Source organism: Phoenix dactylifera, chromosome 5 (assembly GCF_051530095.1).
Source record: "Phoenix dactylifera cultivar Ajwa chromosome 5, Ajwa_hap1_PhDact_Kaust_v1.1, whole genome shotgun sequence".
In the NCBI taxonomy this organism is placed as follows: Eukaryota; Viridiplantae; Streptophyta; class Magnoliopsida; order Arecales; family Arecaceae; genus Phoenix; species Phoenix dactylifera.
Window position 1 is genome coordinate 23,656,299 of NC_143194.1, and position 21,015 is coordinate 23,677,313.

The following is a 21,015-nucleotide window of genomic DNA, read 5'->3' on the forward strand; positions in this document are numbered from 1 at the left end:
GCGGCCAACCAACAGCGCCCGCGGTGGCTATGGTCCGGCCTGCAGCAGCCGCGGCTCGACTGGCCGCTCTCCTCCTCCACCTCCGGTGTAGGAGATGGGGCATGGGCACCTCCCGAGGAGCAGAGGAACCGGCCGAAACCGGTGGTGCCCGCGTGGCGAGCGGCCGATGCCCACGGTCGGCCCGATGGCGTCCACAGTGCCCCGAGCCGACGGCGTCCACGGCCAAAACAGGGAGATTGCCCCTTTGGCTCTTCTTCTCTGATCATCTTCGGCTGAAATCAAACTGGTTCCACCCATGGGAACCGGATTTGCATGAACCGAGGACTCTTTCCATGAATCGGGAGGTAGGTCTGCATTTTTGGATTTCTAGATCTAAGGTTTTAATGGAAGGGGAAGCCTTGATCGGGTGAAGGAGAAAGATCCTTGGGCAATGTCAGATCACAGCCGATCATTGGTTAGATCTTTCTCCTCCCTCTTCATCCTCTTCCTACCCTTCTTCTTCTATTTTTCTTTTCATTTCTTTATTTTTCTTTTGTTTTGATCATTTATTTGGATAGATAGGAATATGAAATGGAAAGGATGGAGTGATCAGGAGACTCACCTAGCTCCAGGAAGGAGCTGTGGGGCTTTTCCGGCAAGCTGCTGCGTCTACTCTGGCGACGCAGTGTGGGGATGAGTTGAGGGTGTCTCCTCCTCCATTGCTTCCGATCCAGCTCCTTTGCACATATGGAGAAGGGAATAAGAGGCAGTGAGATGGTGGGAGGCAGTGACTCACTGAGGAGTCCATGGCATTTATAGCCTCATCGAAAGGAAGGGGAAGGGAGAATGGCTACTGTTGGGCGGTTATAACCATCTCAACAGCTTCCTTTCAGAAGCTACTATCCCTTGGATTTCCAGATGGGCCACCGACTACAATCCAAGTCGGCCCATTTGGACCCAATAATTACACCGTTGACCAAGATGGAGAAGGATGCCCCCTGCACACGCCCCATAATTCAGAAAATTCATGTCTCATAGAAGCCGAAACTCATCAATGTCCTTCATAAGAAACACTATTAGATCTTGCCGTACGCTCGCTCCATATCGAGCTTCACGACCATATACCGCCACCGCGAAGCTCGCTGCAAATCTCACATCATCTCCTGAGCTATCATGGTATTGTCGGTAATACCGTGGCCTCCGACAAAAGTCTTCTGCTCCGAACAAATCAGACGAGTTTCAAAAGTACTCTTAAGTCATCAAAAACTATGGATGAGATCTTTTCCTTTATCAAAGGTATAATAGGTATTTATATAATATTTTTCAAAAGAGTAGATGCTTAACCAAACATAAGCTACTATAAAATTTTTTTATTTTTTATAATTAATCAAATATGTGAAAATTATTTTTTTGACATTATATTTTTAAAAATTAATTTTTATAAAAAAATTAATGAAAAAAATTAGTGTTCAGCTTGGCATCATCTCCTCTTTCTTTCGGGGAAGCACTCTCACTTGGGGTTAGGGTTTCCCGTTTCCACTTCTCCGTTACGCCCACGTAAACCCGGCCCACCGTCACAGCAAAGCCCGTCCCCTCCGATTGGTAGGCGCCTTATTCTTACTCCCCCTCCCCTCTCTCACCGCCACCTCTCCCCTCCCCCCTCCCCATCCCCGTTGAAAACCCTAACCCTAGCGAGAGAGAGAGAGCTCGGGCGATCGATCGATCCTGGGGTTAGGATTTGTTCATGCGGTCGGGAGCTCGGCGCCGGCCGGAAGCTCTTCCTGTGATGGCCCATCCGAGCAAATTTGTATCTGTTAACCTTAATAAGTCGTACGGTCAGCCTTCCTCCTATGCCACCGCCGGCCATGGACGGCCCCGATCCGGTGGCGGCGGGATGGTGGTTCTCTCCCGGTCCCGGAGCTCGCCTTCCGCGGGGCAGAAGACCAGGCTCGCCGTTCCGCCCCCCTTGAACCTTCCCTCGCTTAGGAAGGAGCACGAGCGCTTCGAGCCTTCCTCCTCTGGGACCTCTGCCGGCCGTGGGATCTCCGGCCTCAGATCTGGGTCGGGTCCTTCGACGATGGGGTGGAGCAAGCCGGCCCTCCCGCCATCTTTCCAAGACAACGAAGTCGGCGCCGTAGATCGGGCTCAGTCTGGCAGATCGGTGATGACTGGGGATCAGCGGCCCGGCAGCCCCTACATGCCTCCAGGCGCCCGGCCTGCCGGGCAACTGGTGCCAGCCTCTCCGGCTCAAGGTTTTTCGGAGAAAGCTGTGATCTTGAGGGGCGAGGACTTCCCTTCTTTGCGAGCCACTGCCATGTCAGTTCCAAAACAGAAGGAAGCCTCGAATCAGAAGCAGAGGCAGAGGCAGAGGCAACTGGGCGAGGAGCACTCAGAGGAGCGGGCGGAGAGATTTGAGTCACAGATACCTCTCGAAATGCGCCCCCAGATGAGATCCTCTCGTGCCAGTACCAGTACCGTGTCGGATGGTGATCGAGGCTCGACTCGGCAGTCTGGTGCTCCGGAACAGTCTCGGAAGCAGAACGGGTGCATGCCTGGGCCGCTTCCGCTTGTGCGGCTGCAGCACACATCGGACTGGGCTGACGATGAGCGCGACACAGGCCTCAGTATCCCTGAAAGAGACAGGGATCGCAGGAACTCAAGGTTTGAGTCGCGTCCAGTCCCTGACCTATATGATGGCAGGGGGCTGCGTGATACTGAAGCTGGTGGTGCTTCATCAAGGGAGTTTTTCAGAGGGGATTCTTTTGGGAGGGATGTAATGGCGTCTAATAAAGAAGGCCGAGATGTTGGCTCTTGGAGGACGCCATTGCAGCCAAGAGATCGGTTAGGTGCCCAAGAATTGGGAATTGATAGAGATAGAGCTGATGTCAGGCCTTTTGGTGGGAGCAGAGAAATGGGCAGAGAGACCAATAATGTTCAATTGCCGTTCGGAGACAGTGCTCGAGATGGTGGGACTCAGGATTCTCTGTATACCAGGAAGGATCTGGGCTTTGGTATAAGTGCTCAAAATGGGAGAAGTGTAGCAGAAGCTTTCAGTGGAAAGGGCGCAGAGCAGAATACTCGTGCCCGACAGCATGATTTTCCCAGCAACTGGAATAGAGGAAATTCATTTCCGAATAACTTGATTCATAAGAGTCCATTCCCTTCTGGCAGTAAAGGGCTTTCTTTGAATGATCCGATACTGAATTTCGGTAGAGAAAAGCGGCTGGGTGCGAACAGTGGGAGGCCATACATTGATGATGCTGGCTTTGACATCAGGGATCCATTTTCCGGGGGCATTGGAGATGTAAATGTTAAAGTATTCAAGAGGAAGAAAGATGCACCAAGTCAGGCTGATTTCCATGACCCTGTCAGAGAATCTTTTGAAGCAGAGCTGGAGAGGATTCTGAGGATGCAAGAGCAGGAACGGCAGCGTGTAATGGAAGAACAAGCTAGAGCTCTTGAGCTTGCTCGGAAGGAAGAAGAGGAGAGAGAAAGGATGGCCAGGGAGGAGGAAGAAAGGAGGCGGTTGCTTGAAGAAGAGGCAAGGGAGGCTCGTTGGAGGGCAGAGCAGGAGAAGCTGGAGGGTGTGAAAAGAGCTGAGGAGCAAAGAATTGCAAGAGAAGAGGAAAAGAAGAGAATTCTTATGGAGGAGGAAAGAAGGAAAGATGCTGCAAGACAGAAGCTCTTCGAATTGGAGGCAAGGATTGCAAAAAGGCAGACTGTAGCTAATGCAAAGGATGATCGACTTCCCTCTGCTGCTGCTGATGAACAGGTGCCTGGCCCCGTGAAGGAGAGAGATGCTCCAATTGTTGCAGATGTTGGGGACTGGGAGGAAGGCGAGAGAATGGTTGAACGCATTACTAGCTCTGCATCATCTGATTCCTCAAATATGAACAGATATTTTAATCCAGGTTCTAGGCCTTACTCTTCAAGAAATGGAAATCCTTCATTTACAGATAGAGGAAAACATGCATATCATTGCAGCAGTGGAAATGGCTCATCACTTCCTTTTCATGATCAAGAGAATATTTACAGAAGTACCAGACGAGATTCATTTGGATCTAGGAGGGGCTTCCCTAAGACAGAGCTTCATAGTGGTGGTGGTGGGATAATGTCTGCTAGGCCATTTTCTAAAGGAGGGAATGTTGAACACTCACAGATGCAAGATGATTTCCGCCATGCAAGTGGGCAACGATGGAGTAGTAGCAGAGATGGTGATAATTTCAATAGAAACTCAGACGTTGATGCCGACTTTCTTGATAATGATAAGTTTGGTGATGTTGGATGGGGTCCTGGTAATTCTCATGGAAGTCCCCATGCTCCATATGCAGAACGAGTGTTTCAGAACTCTGAGGTGGAAGGGTTGTCCTCCTTTACAAGGTTTCGTCATTCTTTGAGACAGCCCCGTGTGCCTCCGCCTCCATCTATGACCTCAATGCATAGAAGTGCCTACAGACCTCCTGCAGAACACCCTAGCTCGTCATCATTTATGGACTGTGAAACACGGTATCATCATGCAAGAAGAAATGAGCAACTAATTAGGCAGACAGGATATGACAGAGCGTATCATGAAAATCTTAGAGAATCTGGAACAACAGTATTAGTTGAAGGCGATGTTATCCATTCAGATCATAATGAGGAGAACAATAGCCCAAGATGTGACTCACAATCCTCTCTTTCTGTTTCAAGTCCTCCTGGTTCACCCATGCATCCTTCACATGATGAGATGGATGTTTCTGGAGATTCTCCAGCATTACCACCTTCTGCTGATGGGGAACGGACTGTGTCATCTGACAATGAGCACAATCCCTCGGCTTTGGAGGCAGGTAATCTTAATACAATGACAACTTCAAGTTCAGCATCTCATGGTGAAGATGACGAATGGGCTATTGAAAATAATGAAGAAATGCAGCAGCAAGAAGAGTATGATGAGGAAGACAATAACTACCAGGAAATAGACGAAGTCCCTGAAGGTGATGATGAAAATCTTGACTTGGGCCAGGAGTTTAAACACTTGCAATCAGATGTGCAGAGTAAAGATGGAGAGATGGACCAGGTTATTCTAGGTTTCAATGAAGGTGTGGAAGTTCAGATTCCGAGCAATGATGAGTTTGAAATGACTGCTAGGAACAGCGAAAAGGCAACTGCTCGGGTGAATTCCCCTGGTCCTATGGAAGAAATGGTTTGTAATGGTGTAGATAGTTTGAGAACAGATGATGCTCCTCTGGAGGAGACTGCAAACAATTCATCAATAATCATAAATGAAACTGAGAAGGCCCTACAAGATTTGCTTCTCGATCCAGTAGTATCCACCAGTTATCCTATTGGGAGTGTTGAAGCATCTAGTAACACCGGAATGCCAGCTCAAAATCCAATTGCGCCTACTTTAAGCTTGCCGATGCCATCATCCATATTCCCACCGGTCTTGCCCTCTGCATCTACTGTTGCTACACAGGGTGAAGTACCTGTTAAACTTCCATTTGGTCTGTTTTCTGGTCCATCTTTAATACCATCTCCTGTTCCGGCCATTCAAATAGGTTCCATTCAGATGCCAATCCATCTACATACTCAGGTTGGCCCTTCTCTAACTCAGGTGCACCCTTCACATTCTCCAATGTTTCAGTTTGGCCAGTTGAGGTATACACCACCCATTTCTCAGAGTGTTTTACCACAAGGTCCTCAGACCATGCCCTTTGTGCAGCCTCCTGTTCCAGCTTCCTATTCTTTGAACCAGAATCCTTCAGGCTGTCTACTCAAACAAGCGCCTCAAGACTCTTCTCAAAGCAACTTAGGAGATGGAATACCTTCTACAGGTAAAGAGCCTGGTCTCCCACGGAAGATTCTTGATCCTTGTCCAGGAACCTTGAATTCTGAGCAGCCGAATGCATTGTCAGACTCTCCAAAGAAAAGAGTTCTAGCATCTCTGAATCAGACAGACAGATCTTGCAATGGTGGCAAGAAATCTACAGGTCAATCAGCTTCCCAAATTGACCATCATAGTAATCAAGATGGCACTTCAAAGAAGAACTGTAGACTGATTGCTAATAGAGAGTCTCAAAATCAGCTAACTTCTGAATCCCAATCTTCCCGATTCCCTTCAGGAGGGAAGGCTGCGACTGTGTCACAGGCTCCTGGAATGGTGTCAGGTGTCAGAGGGAGGAGATTTGCCTATGTGAAGAATGCTGGTTCAAAATTATCATATTCAGGAGCAGAACCCTCAATCACAGATTCAGGTGGCTTTCAGAGGAGGGGCCGGAGGAACAACAGGAGAACTGAGTTCAGAGTCAGAGAGAATTTTGACAGGAAGCAGACAGAAGGCACAGAGCCCTTTTACCATGGCAGGCAGGACAAGAGGCCACATCTTAAGGGGAGGGCCTCAGGGATTTCTGTAAGGAATGCAGGCAAGAAAGATGTCATGTCCTTCAGGTCGACTAGGATGATGACTGAACAAGATAACTTAAATTCAGGTGCTTCCAGTTCGCAAGTTGTTAGTTCTGAGAGCAAGACAGATACAGCCACTGGAAAAGAAGCTTCATCAAAGAGTATAGCTTCTGCTGACAAGCCTTATGGTGGAAAATGGACTTTAAAAGCAAATGGGAGGTCTGAGGAGGATGTTGATGCACCTCTGCAGAGTGGAGTTGTCCGTGTTTTCAAGCAGCCAGGCATTGAAGCTCCGAGCGATGAAGATGACTTTATTGAGGTAAGATCCAAGAGGCAGATTTTGAATGACCGGCGCGAACAGAGGGAAAAAGAAATCAAGTCCAAGTCCAGGGTGCAGAAGGTAAAGTTCAATACCAATGTTTGCTTATATTCATGCTTTCATTGCACTGTTATCCTTTACATGCTGCTTATGCTTCATGTTTGTTTCTTTTGCATGATTAATAGCAGGTGCCTCGCAAACAATGTGCCGTTCCTCAAAGTAGTTCTGCTACATCCAACTTAAATAAAGCGGCGACTTCTTTGGGCGGAGATGCTGCAAACAGTGTCCTGTCTGACCCTATTGTCACAGAAGGAAGGGGATTTACCAGTGTTGAGCCATCGCTTGTATTCCCAGCTAGCACGACATCTCAGACTCTACCACCAATTGGCACTCCTTCAGTGAATGTTGATTCTGAGACAAGGTCCAACAATTTGAAGTATGTTGCTACTTAAATAATTTATGTTTTCATTTATGCTTGTTAGGGCCTTAATTCACAGTCTTTCACAGGTCCAATCAGACAGTCCCTGTCCCTGTCATAACTAGTGGTGGGGCAAAGCTTGTTCCAGGCTTGGTCTTTGACAGCATGAATGTAGCTCCAGACAATGCCTCAATGCCTTTGGCTTCCTGGGACAGTGCAAACTTAAATCAGCAGGTAACTTTATAAGGTTTATGTTTTGGCTTAATTCGTACTTGCTGCTTTCGTTATTCAGTGTCTCCCATTTCTCTTATATGTATATGTGTGTGTGTGTGTATTTGTCAGATATTTATGTTTCTTTGTGCATGCATGTGTGTGTATTGTTGATATGTGATGTCGGTGTTCATTGTGAGATTCTGTTTGGCATCTAACCTATGAGCATGCCTACCATGATGTTGTAAATATTAGATATGGTCTTGTTTGAAATCTGTTTATATAGCTGCTTGTAAGCATGCTGCTATTAAGTTCAGGAAAAAGCTAAATTTTTTGCAATTAAAGCCACTTATCTTGCAAATTTCTAACAGTGCATTTATTCAGGGACAGAAACAAAAACTTTTTCTTTTTGATGACCATCTTCAGTCGGATACTTTTTTTCCCAAAAAAAAGAAGAAACAGTTATTCGATGATTATTAAACAATGACTGCTTCTATTTCTTAAAAATAATATGTGCTTGTTATTTTCTAGTAACTTGCATATTGGTAATTTCCAGTTGTCTTTCATCTATCTAATGCTTTTATGACAAGCCATTCCATTAAGTATCTAAAGTCATATAGGTACTTCTGTCATACCTTTTCATTTTAGTTATTTGAAGTCCTGCTTAAAAGACCAATATTTTTTTTTTTGGCTCTCAAGTATACATTGTGTTTGAGGCACTTTTACTTCTATTACTTTTTGTTTGGCTTTGCCTCGTTGCTTTTGCACCTAAATGTTTCTATATCTTGCTTTATCCAGTCATTTACTAACGCTTAGAGGTTATTGTTGTACTTGACTATGCAATCCCAGTATATTCTGCACATCTTACCTTACTTGGAGCAAATCCTACAGATTTTGACTCTTTTTCACAAAACTAATCTTCTTTTATCTGTCTCTTCTTAGACCTCTTATTGCTCCTTGGCCTTTGAACTCGACTTTCTTCATCATTTCATCTTTCTGATCGATCTCCTTTAAATTTTAGATGTACACCTAACCATACGATCTCATTTTGTCTCCACTATTGGTCGTCATTAAATGCTAGTCCTGCATATTCTTAATATACTCATCATGATAGTTAAAATATGGGTGACTTGTTTGGATGGAATTTGTGCAAAAGAACTGGAGATGAACTTTTATCTGCGGTGGTTGCTCTTCATAGGAATAGTTAGAGAAGAATGTCTCTAAATTTGAACCCATATATTTTTGGATAAGACTTGGTTGTTGTTGCTATTAGTGACACTTCTGCAAATATGATTACACTATTATTCAATTGAGCTGATTCGTTTTAACTGTGATGTTTATTGCAGCTATTTCTGTGGCATAATAGTCAGTGCTAATATCGGAATAAGGTTTATTTGCAACTTCAAAGATGGTTCGAACTGGTTATTGTCAAATATTCTGTGCATGTAACATTAGGATGCAGTATTTTACATTGTTAATGATTAGGTATAATAATTTCCACTTCTGCCTAGTTTTGATTTCATGACTGGAAATTGGAAATAGAAGTTATTCGTCGAAAACTTTGTCGAACATGTCTACTGTCTGCGATGGTCTCATCACCATTTCCTCATTAGATGCAATTCTTGTACATTTCTTGAAACTCAGTCAATATGAAGGTTTGACTCTGTTGTGAAGGTTTAGGAATTAGGAAGGAGGAGCAAAGGCTCAAGATAACTTGGATGAAGGTTGTGAGAAGGAAATTGAGAAGACCTGCCTTTGTAGTATTGACAGTAGGAGAAATGTCAAAGAAGGTTTATAGAACTGACCCTAATATGTGGGTTGAGACTTGTGACCTTCTCTATCATTGCTAATGCTGTCAGATAATTCTAACATAAATATTCCATATTCAGTTTGAGTGACTTCTCTACATGTGCACTATCAGTTACAACAGTTTATTTAGCACCTTAGTGCACATTTCTGGAGTAGGCGTGGTAGCAACAGTGCTTGAGTATGCAACAATAGCTGGATTTGTGCATGGGCAGATGCAGAAACTGTTCCTATGATCAAAGTTTTTGTCATGCTCGAGTGATTTCCTTTGTTAGATCATTTGGCATTCATTTGGAACGGAATTAATTGTAAATTTTCTTGGCAACTGATCTGATTTGATGACATAGAAGCGATGATTACCCTCAAATATTTGACGAGCATGTCCACATTGCGTCAGTCGATTTCTACTAGTTTATCCTCCCGATACACAGTTTCTGCATATTGTTTAATATACTCATCTTTGATAGTTAAAACACAGGTTTGGTCTTGTAGGAAGGGTTAGAACTTAGAAAACAGGAGCCAGGATCTTGTATAACTTGTATGGAACTTGGACGAAAAATATCGAAGAAAAAGCTTTCATCTGAATGGTTTGCAAGCTTATCCAAATATTCGGGATAAGTTTTGTATGTTATCAGTAACAACGGAAAATGTGGTGCAACCAAATCCTACGGCATACTCAGTTTGATTTGTTTCTTTCTGAAGGTGTGCTGCCAATTGCAACCACTTAGGTATGAACTTGTGGAATAGGTATAGCAGCAATGGCATTTGTAGTATTCGAGATGGCTGACACTGTACAATAACATAAGATTTTATGCCATGTTAGAGTCTTTTGCTGTACTGTTTTCTGATTGATGTGGAATGTGGCATTCTGATTGCCATTTGTTCTTTAATGGATGGTTGGATTTGATATTGTGACCTCGTGGCTGCAGATATTCTTGTGCTGTCAAACAACTGAAATACAGCTTAGTTAAATCACCTTTAAGGTGCTGCATCTGATTGCAGCCAATGCTTGGACTTGATATTTGTGCTTGCTTTAGATATGGAGAGTTGAGAGGGATTGAAAGATATGAATATGGTGTTGGGGTGCAAAACTAAAGTTTTGGTGGTGGAACAACCATCATTGGCGATCTATGCTATTTCAAAGACAATATGTCACACTAAAATGGTCTTAGCTGTTCCAAGAGCACTTTAGCTCTCTCATGGATATGCTTCTATTATAATATATAATACCTTAATATATCTTAGTATGCTATAATAATTAGTAATAATGTTATTATAATATTAATAATATTAGTATTTTGTACATAGATACATGCATATATACGTAGATAAATATATATACATAAGAATATATGTAAAAAAGCATCCAAAAATATAATCCATATTTGGTAGCTTCAAGTATCAACTTTTATAAGCCTATCATTTAATCATTATTTAAATTGTTAGACCTCAATCCATGCCTCGTATTTTAATATTAATCACATAAACTACAAAATTGACCATTCATCAGGAAAAGGTTCAATAAAGAAAGAAAGAAAGCCGTACATCTCATATTTGGAGGTATCAGGGAAGGATCTCGGGTGTATCTGGGAAGTATCTAGAAACCTTTTTTTGTTTTGAAAAATGAGAAACTTTAGTCAAGTATTGGACATGCATCTGAGAGCGAGAAGTATCTGACGAGTATCGGTATCAGATATGAACACAGCATGTAGTTTGAAGTATCCTTGCTTCCTAGTTTGGGACTTGCATATTATGCATTGTTATGCAAGATGATCTATCTGATACATGATATGGTATAACAATGCTGCGCATGAAACAGCTAGCACAAGTACAATTAGTATCTTATACATTAATCGTAAGAGAGGTCATCCCCATCACCCATAGCAGTATTAGGCAAATAGATCAAGGACATGAATGTTATTGGGAATTGTTTGCCTATGTCTCATCTAGTCTGCATCAATGTTTTTTTGGTCTGATAGTATTCCAGCTCATGTTATGGTTGTCTATGTTATGTGCATATTCTTACATGAATGTGCCACCAGTATGAGAATTGACACTTAGGTATATCCATACCAATACTGGTAGTTGTTTTCTCTCGGAGTTTTCTAGATGGAGAATATGAATAATCACATCTATATGTTCCATTCCATTGTCTTGCTCTTTCTAGTCAACTAGAATACTGAAAATAGTTCAGAAACATAGAGGAACATCTGAGAACATTTTGAGTGTAGTTATGGGATGAATGATCTTGCAGTGCTGTGGATGTACATTCTGATGAATGAATTTTGCCTGTAAGACATGTTTCCTTTGCATGTTAACAGTGACATGTTAACCCAGCATGTATATTTACTAGCCTCATATCACATTGGATGTAAGTAATGATTTCTGTTGAACTTTAAAATGCCAACAATGATTATTATCTCTAGCTTTTTTGGGGGGAGCTTCAGCCAATTATCTGTGTCCAAGGACAACAATTTGATTGTCTAAATACAGCCCAACACACTGCAAACTTGCTTTTAGATCGATCCGGCACTTTGGGCAATCTATTGTATGTAACATGCATGCTATTAATGCTTCATGCATGTTTGAAGTTTCAAATAAAACTTCAAAATGGAATGGGAATATGATTTTCTTTTGACTATAACAAATCTAAATTTGGCATCCTTTCAAATTTTTGGCCAAAACTGACTTGTGTGCCAAATCATTATATACATGTGCAATTTGTTCAGCTAATTTGTGTTCTCTTAATTTCCTTGAGTTTTTTGAATCATTTCTTAATTTGTTCAACTCATTTTTTCAAAATGATTTATTGGGCATGTTTGGTATAGCTTTTGCTTATTTTTAAAAAATGTTCTTTTATAATCACCTAAAAAATGCTTCCTGGAGTACTTTTTCATTTTTTGGTGATTATTAAATGCGCAAGGGCACTTATTTCTAGAAGAGGGAAGAAAGCAAGAGAAAAGCATAGGTAAAAGTATCACTGGAAATTGGTCTGATTGAGTTTGGGTCTGACATGAATCAAATCCATCATAATTTGAATATAGATCTAGGATTTTTATGGAACATGAAACAAAATTATGTCAGCCATAGGATTTTAATATCAGTGTTGGATATAATTCTGGTAGAATCAAATCCAATATGGTTGAGTTTTAAGGTCTATCTTAAGATTCAAACCAACTTAGATGTTCATGTTGTTTTCTTTTCTTTTTAATTGAGTTCATGATGAGTTGGATTGGATTTGGATTTGCCTAATTCATGCGCTTTTAATCACATCAAGCTTGTCTTGTTTTAGAATTGGCATAGAGGCTACAAAAGTGTAAGCCAAAATCTACTGCTTCTAGACTCTTGGAGACTGTTTCATGGCGTGTGGTTATTTTTTAAACACTTATTATTGGTTATTACTTGACACATTTTTCCTCTCCAAAGAAAAGTGCCTTTTAAATTTAAGAATTATGAAGGTCTTTGATGTTTAAGCAATGCTAAACATTGCTAAACATGACCCAGTGCCATAAATGATGTCAAACATGTTTTTGACGTGTTTATAAAATTACCAAAACAATATGTCATCATACCCAAACAACATGATATGCCTAGATGATGCGCAATATATTTTCTTGGCATGTTTTTACATTTCCTTTTTTGTCATTTTATTATTTTTTAAAAATTATTTGGCTAAAACTAAATTCAAAACTACCGAAGTCATTTAAAATTCCAAAAACAAAATTATTTAGCCTTGCTGAAAAATCAAAATGAAAATGGAGTTTACAGAACTTGATTTCATATGATGTGCAGAAAATGTATTTGCATAAAAATTATCCCCATGTTTGGAATCTCCGAGAATTTAAAAATAAAAAATTCTTAAAAGGCGACTGCTGTATGCAGGTGGTCAAGGGACTGCATAGCCTATGTGTGGTATTTGGGCACATATGCTGTTAGTATTTTTCTATATTTTAAAATATATAAAATATATTACATACAACCATAATAATAGCAATATTAATAACAATAAGATTTCATGATTAGTGCTTAGTACTTGATACTTTATTCCTGATAGCAAATAGTTATATAATTATAATATTAATATAATTATTATTTATGAATCTGGTGAATCAGATCCTATCCAACTCAATCATCAGCCTTAGCTTGTCCCTTCCACAGGGCCTGCGTAAGAGTGAGGCTACATATGTCATTGTACAATACCGAAGAGATGCATGTGTGGTTGCGCAGTGATAAGCGGACTACATATGTGCCTAGTTAGTACTAAATGGATCTCCATGCCATATGCACCCCAACCACATATATTAGCTGCATATAGGAAATGTAATAGTCATGGAATTGCATCTGCATATGTGGCTGCGTATGCAGCCTTATACACCGCATTTGACAATAACGAAAGCACTCATACTATTTGAAACATTGCAGTGGTAGGGATTCTGTTAGGGTGATTACTATTTTGCCCTCAATCAATTAAGGCATAGCTAGTATGTGGGCAAATTTGAAATTGCCTCAATTCATGCTTCATATTATTCTTGATGAACAAGCCTTAAGCCTTCATTATACTGCCGGTCTTGCTCTGCTTTCTTCATCACTAGAACAGGCTCTAGTGTGTCCCAAACCTCCAAACCCATTTGAAAAGCAATGCTGGCTTATTTTGCCTTTTCTTCTTTGAAAAAATAAATAAAGGAAGAGATCCCTCTCCCCTTGTTATTTCCATTCATATGAGTGTCAAGGTACTAATCATCTAGCTTAGAAGACATATTATCAACCTAAGCGCATGTATATGCTGATGGATAATGAGTTCCTTGACTTAAATAATATAATTGCCTTTGATAACTTGGTTGCAAAGTATGTGAATAATACTGCTTATAAAAGATCTGAGAGGTGAGACGATTCTTGCTTATATTCTTAGGCTGGCCTGTATCACTGTTTTTGGTATGGTGAGTGGTGTGTAAATGGTCTAGCTGGGGTTTTGAGGGACTTCTTCATGCTTTTTTTCTTGTCCTCCCGCTTCATTGACCCATCAGTCTCAGTCCTTGGAATTGTTTATACATAGCAAAGAGCTCCCATTGAATTAGATCATGCACAAAGTTGACTATGAGGCCATGCACGATTCTTGACTACTGGAGATGATTCTATGGAGGACATCATCACCAAAATTGCCATCAGAGTTTTTTTTAGTTGTTCAGCCTATGTACGCATGTCAAACATCAGAATTTTTATGGATTTGGTCTCAGTTGATCACCTGAGGCATGTTTAGTCTTTTTTTCTCAAAGATGATGGATGGAAGTTCTTCAATAGATAGCTCGGTATGTAAAAGGATATTGTCTCTGCATTTTGTTGCTTGGCAACTCGCATGATTTGAATGATTTCTCTGTACTATCTGTGGGAGGCCCCCAGGCATCTTTTTTTGGTATCTGTCTGCCTTAATGAGTATATGCACAAATAAATGTTTGCCCGTATGTTAAATATCACACATAAATATAGCACATATTTAACGGAATCACCATCTGGATTTGGTCAAAATGAGTTTTCCTAGGGTAGAAATGATAATTGCAGCTCAGCTGGCTGCTTGGAGAGCATTCGTTATTCTGCTAACCGATGCATCACCTACATTTCTACCTTTTTTGTTGTCTTTAGCCATTATTAACAATAGTCTTGTTTAAAAATGATAGCCTATTGATCTGGTTGGACGGAATTTATCTGTCATGAGACAAGCTTTAAGAGGTAACTATTATAGAAGAGGAGCATTGATTTTCTGTCTATATTTACGAATGCCAAAGCAGATACAAAATTTTCAGCAGGCCAATCTTGAAAACCCATCCCAAACAATACAAAATTAGGCCTAGGTAGTTGTTTGGGCTTGGCCGATTTGCACATCTTCCATATTGAAGTTGATTTTACTTTCAGACGCCAGCATACTAAATTTTGACGTCATTTCAGCTGATGTTTGTTGTCTTATGATTTCTGTGGTTGTGCACCTTTTAACCTATCGGTATCAACTTTTTCAGGTGATGGCCTTGACACAGACTCAGCTTGATGAAGCTATGAAGCCAGCACAATTTGATTCACATGTAACTTCTGGCATGGTTCCAGAGCCCCATAAACCCATGGCATCTATCATGGCTCAAGAAAAACCTTTCTGTTCGTCTCCAAGTCCCATTAACTCCCTCCTTGCTGGGGAGAAAATTCAATTTGGTAAGCAATTTTCTGCTTGAAATTATCACTTCTATGTAATTTTGTGGTCATACTGTTTGACTTTCAAAACATATTTTCACCAAGTTCAGGAGCTGTTACATCACCAAGCATTCTACCTCCTTTTAGCAGAACTATCTCTAATGGACTTGGGCCCCCAGGTTCATGTCGGTTGGATGTCAAAATTGATCGTAACTTGCTTGCAGCTAACAATGATTGCAACATGTTCTTCGATAAAGAGAAGCATCCTGATGAACCTTGTCCAAATTTAGAAGATCCAGAGGCTGAAGCTGAAGCAGCTGCATCTGCTGTTGCTGTAGCGGCTATTACTAATGATGAGGTAGTTGGATCTGACATGCACCCAACTTCTGCTTCAGATGCCAAAAGCTTCAGTAGTGCAGATGTCACTGGGTTAGCTGCAGGAGGTGAGAAATGAGTCATTCTATTTCATGACCAAAATCGTACGTTATATGCTTTGAAGTGTTAATGCTTTTGCACAATAATGATGGTGCTAAACTTTGCAACAGGTGTGGCAACCAGTCGAGAAGTAACTGGTCAATCAGCCGGTGAAGAGTCCTTGACTGTTGCTCTGCCAGCTGATCTTTCTGTTGATACTCCATCACTTTCATTATGGCCTCCTTTACCCAGCCCCCAAAGTTCTGGACCAATGCTTTCACATTTCCCTGGAGCACCACCTTCTCATTTCCCCTGCTTTGAGATGAACCCAATGTTAGGGGGGCGTATTTTTGCCTTTGGGCCCCATGATGAGTCAGGTGGCACCCAGGGACAATCACAAAGAAGTACCACTTTGGGCTCTGGTCCAATTGGGGCTTGGCCACAATGCCCTTCTGGTGTGGATTCGTTCTATGGCCCTCCAGCAGGGTTCACTGGACCTTTCATCAGTCCTGGAGGAATCCCTGGTGTTCAAGGCCCTCATATGGTTGTCTACAACCATTTTTCTCCAGTTGGACAGTTTGGGCAAGTAGGCCTAAGTTTTATGGGTACTACTTATATTCCTACTGGAAAACAACCTGACTGGAAGCATAACCCAGCATCTTCCACAGTGGGTGATACCGAGGGTAACCTTGATAATCTAAATGTTGTTTCTGGTCAGTGCACCTCGCACAGCATGCCTACTCCTATTCAGCATCTGGGCCCAGGATCACCTCTTATGCCAATGGCTTCTCCTTTGACCATGTTCGACATCATGCCATTTCAGGTATGTTTCTCTAAGGAAAAAGCAAAAATTAGCTATTATAAATGTGAAAGGGATGTGAAACATTTTTAGCTAGGTATGTGCTATGAAGTTTATCATAGAAAGATGGAGTGGGATTTGGATGGAGTGTCACATTACATATCATGAATTTTTAAGGTTAATTGGTCGGCGGTGGAGTGTGGTGAGATCATTGTCATTGAGGCACTTATGGGGGTTTAATATCTCGATTGGGAAGTCTTGGGTGGAGGTGCTGAGAAGGGATTTGAGAAATGCTTGGATTGACGGAGAATATGAATCTCTATTGAGTGTATCCAAAGCAGTATTACAAAGCCAACTCAAGATGGATGGAATTAAGACCTGTGATATGAGGGTCAGTTTGTAGGTTAAGAGTTAAGAGACTGATGAGACTTGTATGTGTTTCGTATATGTACGTTTGTCTTCAAATTGCAGCGACTCCCCTGGCACACACAAACGTTTGCACACATGAACACACAAAATAAACAGTCTAGAGGGGATGTGCTGCATCTTTCACGACTATATGCTATTCCTTACGCAGTATGCAGGTTTAGGAAGGAAACACATTATTTATGCTAGTGCTGTCAGAAGTCAAATTGTCATGCTGCTGTTTCTTTGGTATCTGAATATTGCAAGTTTGTTAATGCCGATGACTTGAATGTTAATTTTTCCTCATTTGCCAATGTGCTGTATTCTCCGTTAATTATTCTTTTATCTTGAATGAATTTGACTTTGATTTAAACATGTTGTCCTTCCAGTCATCCGACGTACCAATGCAAGCTCGCTGGTCTCATGTACCTGCTCCACCGCTCCACTCTGTTCCGCTATCCATGCCACTCCAACAGCATCATATAGAGGGTGGGATGCCTCCACAGCATAGCCGTAGTTTGCCAGTAGATGCATCTACAGGAAATAACCAGTTCCATGAGCCTCGCTCATCAGAACCAGATGATGGCAGTAGAAACATCCCAGTTCAAAGATCTACCACCTCAGAATTCTCAGGTGAGTTGGGTCTGTTGGAACAACCAGCTTCCAGTATGTCCAATGCCCAAACCGTTAGGCCTTCATACTGCCCTGCAAGTGGGAACAATGACAAGGTGTCCAACACAAACAAGACCTCAGCAAGAACTACCGTTACCAGTGGCAGTGAGAGCAGCTGTGTTGGGGAAACTAGCAATAACACTGCCAGCCGGACTTCAGGATCTTCATCTAAGCCACAACAGCCAACATCATCAGGTCAGCATTACCTTCATCCAATTGTATATGCTGATCAGCGAAGTGGGGCTTCTAAGAAGATGGGTTCTGGAGGTGAGTGGCACCGTAGGACAGGATACCAGGGAAGAAACCAGGGTTCAGGTGCAGACAAGAATTTTTCCTCCGCCAAGATGAAGCAAATATACGTGGCTAAGCCGTCGAGCGGATCTGGCAACCCCAGGGTGAATGATGTGTGATTTCCTCCTCCTGAGGATCACAGTCTGCTCTGGTAGAGCTAATGTTTCTGTGAGCTACCAGGGAAGATTACTTTATCCACCTTTGGGTCCTGCTCTGATAGCTGCTTCTGTTATTTGCTGATGTGCTTATTAGTGGTATCTTCATGTCTTTTCTGGACCTTTTTGAGAACTGCAGAGTGATAGGTGAGAAGGGCATGTCTCAATATATAATTGTAAGCGTCATTTGCCGCTGTATCGAAGCATAAATATGTGGGTTGAGCTTGGGCTTTTCAATCTCCGAACCCTGGCTTTGGCTTTGATATTGTTGTATAAGAGCTGTTTGGCTGTCTTCCTACAGTAGCTATTATTTTTGGGGTTACAAGAAGGAAGGTGTAGAGCTGTGGACAGCTGTAAAAAATTGAGTAAGAAGTTTCATAATTTTATTTGACGTTATTCGTCAGAATAGCGGCCTGTTTGAATCATTTCAATTTTCTTTCCCATCCCCTTGCATGATGCAAGACAGCCTCGTGCAGCCTATTATATATATACTCTGCCTCTGTCGTGCCAGAAATTTTAGAAAAGGATTCTTGTTAATTTCCAAGAGACTTGTATGCAGGCATTCCATTTCAACTCGTGATTTGAAACAACAGATGGGAGGTTTTGCATGAGGGTTTTTTTTTTTTATTTTTGGTACAATGGGGGGTAAATACCTCGAGAAAAAGAAAATATAGACAAGAAATCGTACTCCAGAAAATATTTACCGGAGGCAAGCCTTTCATATGGGATGCCAGCGAGTCTTTTGATGTTTGTATAAAAATGTCTGTTGGTAGATTCCTGGGATTTGTATCGATCAGATCTAAAGCCTCTCCCCCGAGTCCCTCTCCACTTTCATTACTAATAAATATACAATAAAATCTACTTTTTTCGACAAAAGAGGGTATCCACTCTTGAGCCTAAAATTAATAAATAAGTATCTAAATTAAAGATATGTACTGTTGGTCATGATCCACGCGGTTAAAAGTACTTACTGTTGGGGGAATGCGGTTTTCCCCCCCAGAACATAGTAACCTCGTCACCAGAAGACCGCACGACTGCCGACCTTAGACGACCTCGGTCGGCGCCCGACCTCAGAACGTCCGACCCGGAGAGCTCCCGATCCCGGAGGTCCGCCCTCGTCGCCCACCTACCATGGCTGTACCCTTCCGAAGTCTGGCCGAGGGCCATACCCTGCCACCGCCCCAGCATTTATTACGCATGATCTCTGCAAATCCACAGTTCACTCAACAATTAATGCACATCTCCGGCTCACTCAACAATTAATGCACATCTCCGACTTACTCAACAATTAATGCACATCTCCGACTCACTCAACAATTAATGCGCATGGCTCCTATTATCTACGGATCCTCAGCTCTCCACGGCAAATCAGCTTAGCAGGGTCCTGTCGGCCGTGACAATTCTCTGACCCCGGCCTCACCTCCGACATCAATGCAATGATTCACCCGATCGCGCGCCAGCTCAAGTCGTACGACGGCCTCACCTCCGACATCAATGTAATGATTCACCTGATCGTGTGCCGGTCCAAGAAACGTGCTGAGTCGTACGACAGTCTCGCCCTATCACATCACAGGTAATCCGGCCCCCCTATAAAAAGGGGACCCTTGCTTCCCGAGGGGGGTTGGACACACAAAACGGAGAAAAACTTACCTCCCTCCTTTCTCCTTTAAACGAAGTTTCCCCCCTCTGACTTAAGCATCGAAGGGCCGGCGCCGGAAGATCCGGCCACCAGCTTTTTTGCAGGCACCCCGACGGAGGACGCCGCTCGCCGACAGATCGTCACCCACCTGTGTCCACCGACAGCTCCCCCTCCTCAACCGACGACCGCCCCCGGGTCCAATTTCCAGCAACAGTTGGCGCTAGAGGAAGGGGAATGCGGTTTTCCCCCCCAGAACATAGTAACCTCGTCACCAGAAGACCGCACGACTGCCGACCTTAGACGACCGAGGTCGGCGCCCGACCTCGGAACGTCCGACCCGGAGAGCTCCCGACCCCGGAGGTCCGCCCTCGTCGCCCACCTACCATGGCTGTACCCTTCCGAAGTCTGGCCGAGGGCCATACCCTGCCACCGCCCCAGCATTTATTATGCATGATCTCTGCAAACCCACAGTTCACTCAACAATTAATGCACATCTCCGGCTTACTCAACAATTAATGCACATCTCCGACTTACTCAACAATTAATGCACATCTCCGACTCACTCAACAATTAATGCGCATGGCTCCTATTATCTACGGATCCTCAGCTCTCCACGGCAAATCAGCTTAGCAGGGTCCTGTCGGCCGTGACAATTCTCTGACCCCGGCCTTACCTCCGACATCAATGCAATGATTCACCCGATCGCGCGCCAGCTCAAGTCGTACGACGGCCTCACCTCCGACATCAATGCAATGATTCACCTGATCGTGTGCCAGTCCAAGCAACGTGCTGAGTCGTACGACGGTCTCGCCCTATCACATCACAGGTAATCCGGCCCCCTATAAAAAGGGGACCCTTGCTTCCCGAGGGGGGTTGGACACACAAAACGGAGAAAAACTTACCTCCCTCCTTTCTCCTTTAAACGAAGTTTCCCTCCTCTGACTTAAGCATCGGAGGGCCGGCGCCGGAAGATCTGGCCACCGGCTTTTTTGCAGGCACCCCGACGGAGGACGCCGCTCGCCGACGGATCGTCACCCACCTGTGTCCACCGACAGCTCCCCCTCCTCAACCGACGACCGCCCCCGGGTCCAATTTCCAGCAACAGTTGGCGCTAGAGGAAGGGACCGAGTCGCGATCATGAAGTTAAGAAGTAAGGGAGCCTCCAACATTTTCCGGCGTACCCCACAGAGTCCTGGACACTCCGTCAAGAATTCGCCTACTCCGGCTGACCCGGTTCCTCAGGTCCAGCCGGAGCAATTCAATGCCCTGGTGCAGCAAGTCCAGGCCCTGGCCGCTGCCGTCCAAGGTCTGCGGCGCGAGGAGGCCTTACCTACGCTCCCCCCACAGGCCCAG

General features: G+C 43.2%; 1 protein-coding gene across 11 annotated transcripts; it reads left to right on the forward strand.

The window, feature by feature from the left end:
- The first annotated feature begins 1,477 nt into the window (after window positions 1–1,477).
- LOC103718296 (uncharacterized) lies at window positions 1,478–18,448 on the forward strand. Of its 11 annotated transcripts, none has more exons than XM_088721928.2 (8): window positions 1,478–5,551; window positions 5,681–6,760; window positions 6,868–7,115; window positions 7,187–7,331; window positions 15,122–15,308; window positions 15,398–15,730; window positions 15,833–16,524; window positions 17,295–18,448. In XM_088721928.2, exons 1-8 carry the CDS (start codon window positions 1,724–1,726, stop codon window positions 17,985–17,987), a joined length of 7,206 nt encoding a protein of 2,401 aa, XP_088578054.1. In that variant the 5' UTR covers window positions 1,478–1,723; the 3' UTR covers window positions 17,988–18,448. The 11 variants fall into 11 exon arrangements, 9 of the variants coding, with proteins under 9 accessions (XP_088578054.1, XP_008805264.3, XP_038984531.2 ...); XM_039128603.3 differs by having other exon boundaries at window positions 1,484–5,551; window positions 6,865–7,115; XM_008807042.6 differs by having other exon boundaries at window positions 1,478–6,760; window positions 6,865–7,115.
- Window positions 18,449–21,015: the final 2,567 nt, after the last annotated feature.